The 348-nt window shown below is 56.0% G+C and overlaps 1 protein-coding gene across 1 annotated transcript in view; it reads left to right on the top strand.

The window, feature by feature from the left end:
• EMH_0078090 (uncharacterized protein) overlaps window positions 1–348 on the top strand; it is a gene marked incomplete at both ends in the record, with an annotated part of 4,148 nt that overhangs the window by 3,399 nt on the left and 401 nt on the right. The window contains one exon of the mRNA XM_013499951.1: window positions 114–283. Within this exon, the coding sequence (XP_013355405.1) occupies window positions 114–283 (170 nt within the window). The remainder of the gene's footprint in view (window positions 1–113; window positions 284–348) is intronic.

Raw genomic sequence — 348 nt, 5'->3', positions numbered from 1 at the left:
TCTGCTGCTGCTGCTGCTGCTGTATCTGCTGCTGCTGCTGCTGCATCTGCTGCTGCTGCATTTGCTGCTGTTGCTTCTGTGTGCGTGTCAGATGTCTTTCTTGCGTGGCTTAGTATCCCGTCCTGCTGCTGCTGCTGCTGCTGCTGCTGCTGCTGCTGGGGTGGGGATCGTCTCCTCCCCCGTAGATAGACGGCAGCTAGCTGTCGAGACACTGCAGCAGGAGCTGCATGCAATCGACAGAGAGCTCAAAGACTGGTTTCTTAACAGAAAGGTCCAGCTAGAGGTAATACAGCAGCAGCAGCAGCAGCAGCAACAGCAGCAGCAGCAGCAGCAGATGGAGATGTAGAT

Source organism: Eimeria mitis, genomic scaffold, assembly GCF_000499745.2.
Source record: "Eimeria mitis Houghton genomic scaffold, Emh_scaff4855, whole genome shotgun sequence".
NCBI lineage: Eukaryota > Apicomplexa > Conoidasida > Eucoccidiorida > Eimeriidae > Eimeria > Eimeria mitis.
Note: the sequence above shows the minus strand (reverse complement) of the source record. Positions and strands in the feature narration are given on the sequence as shown.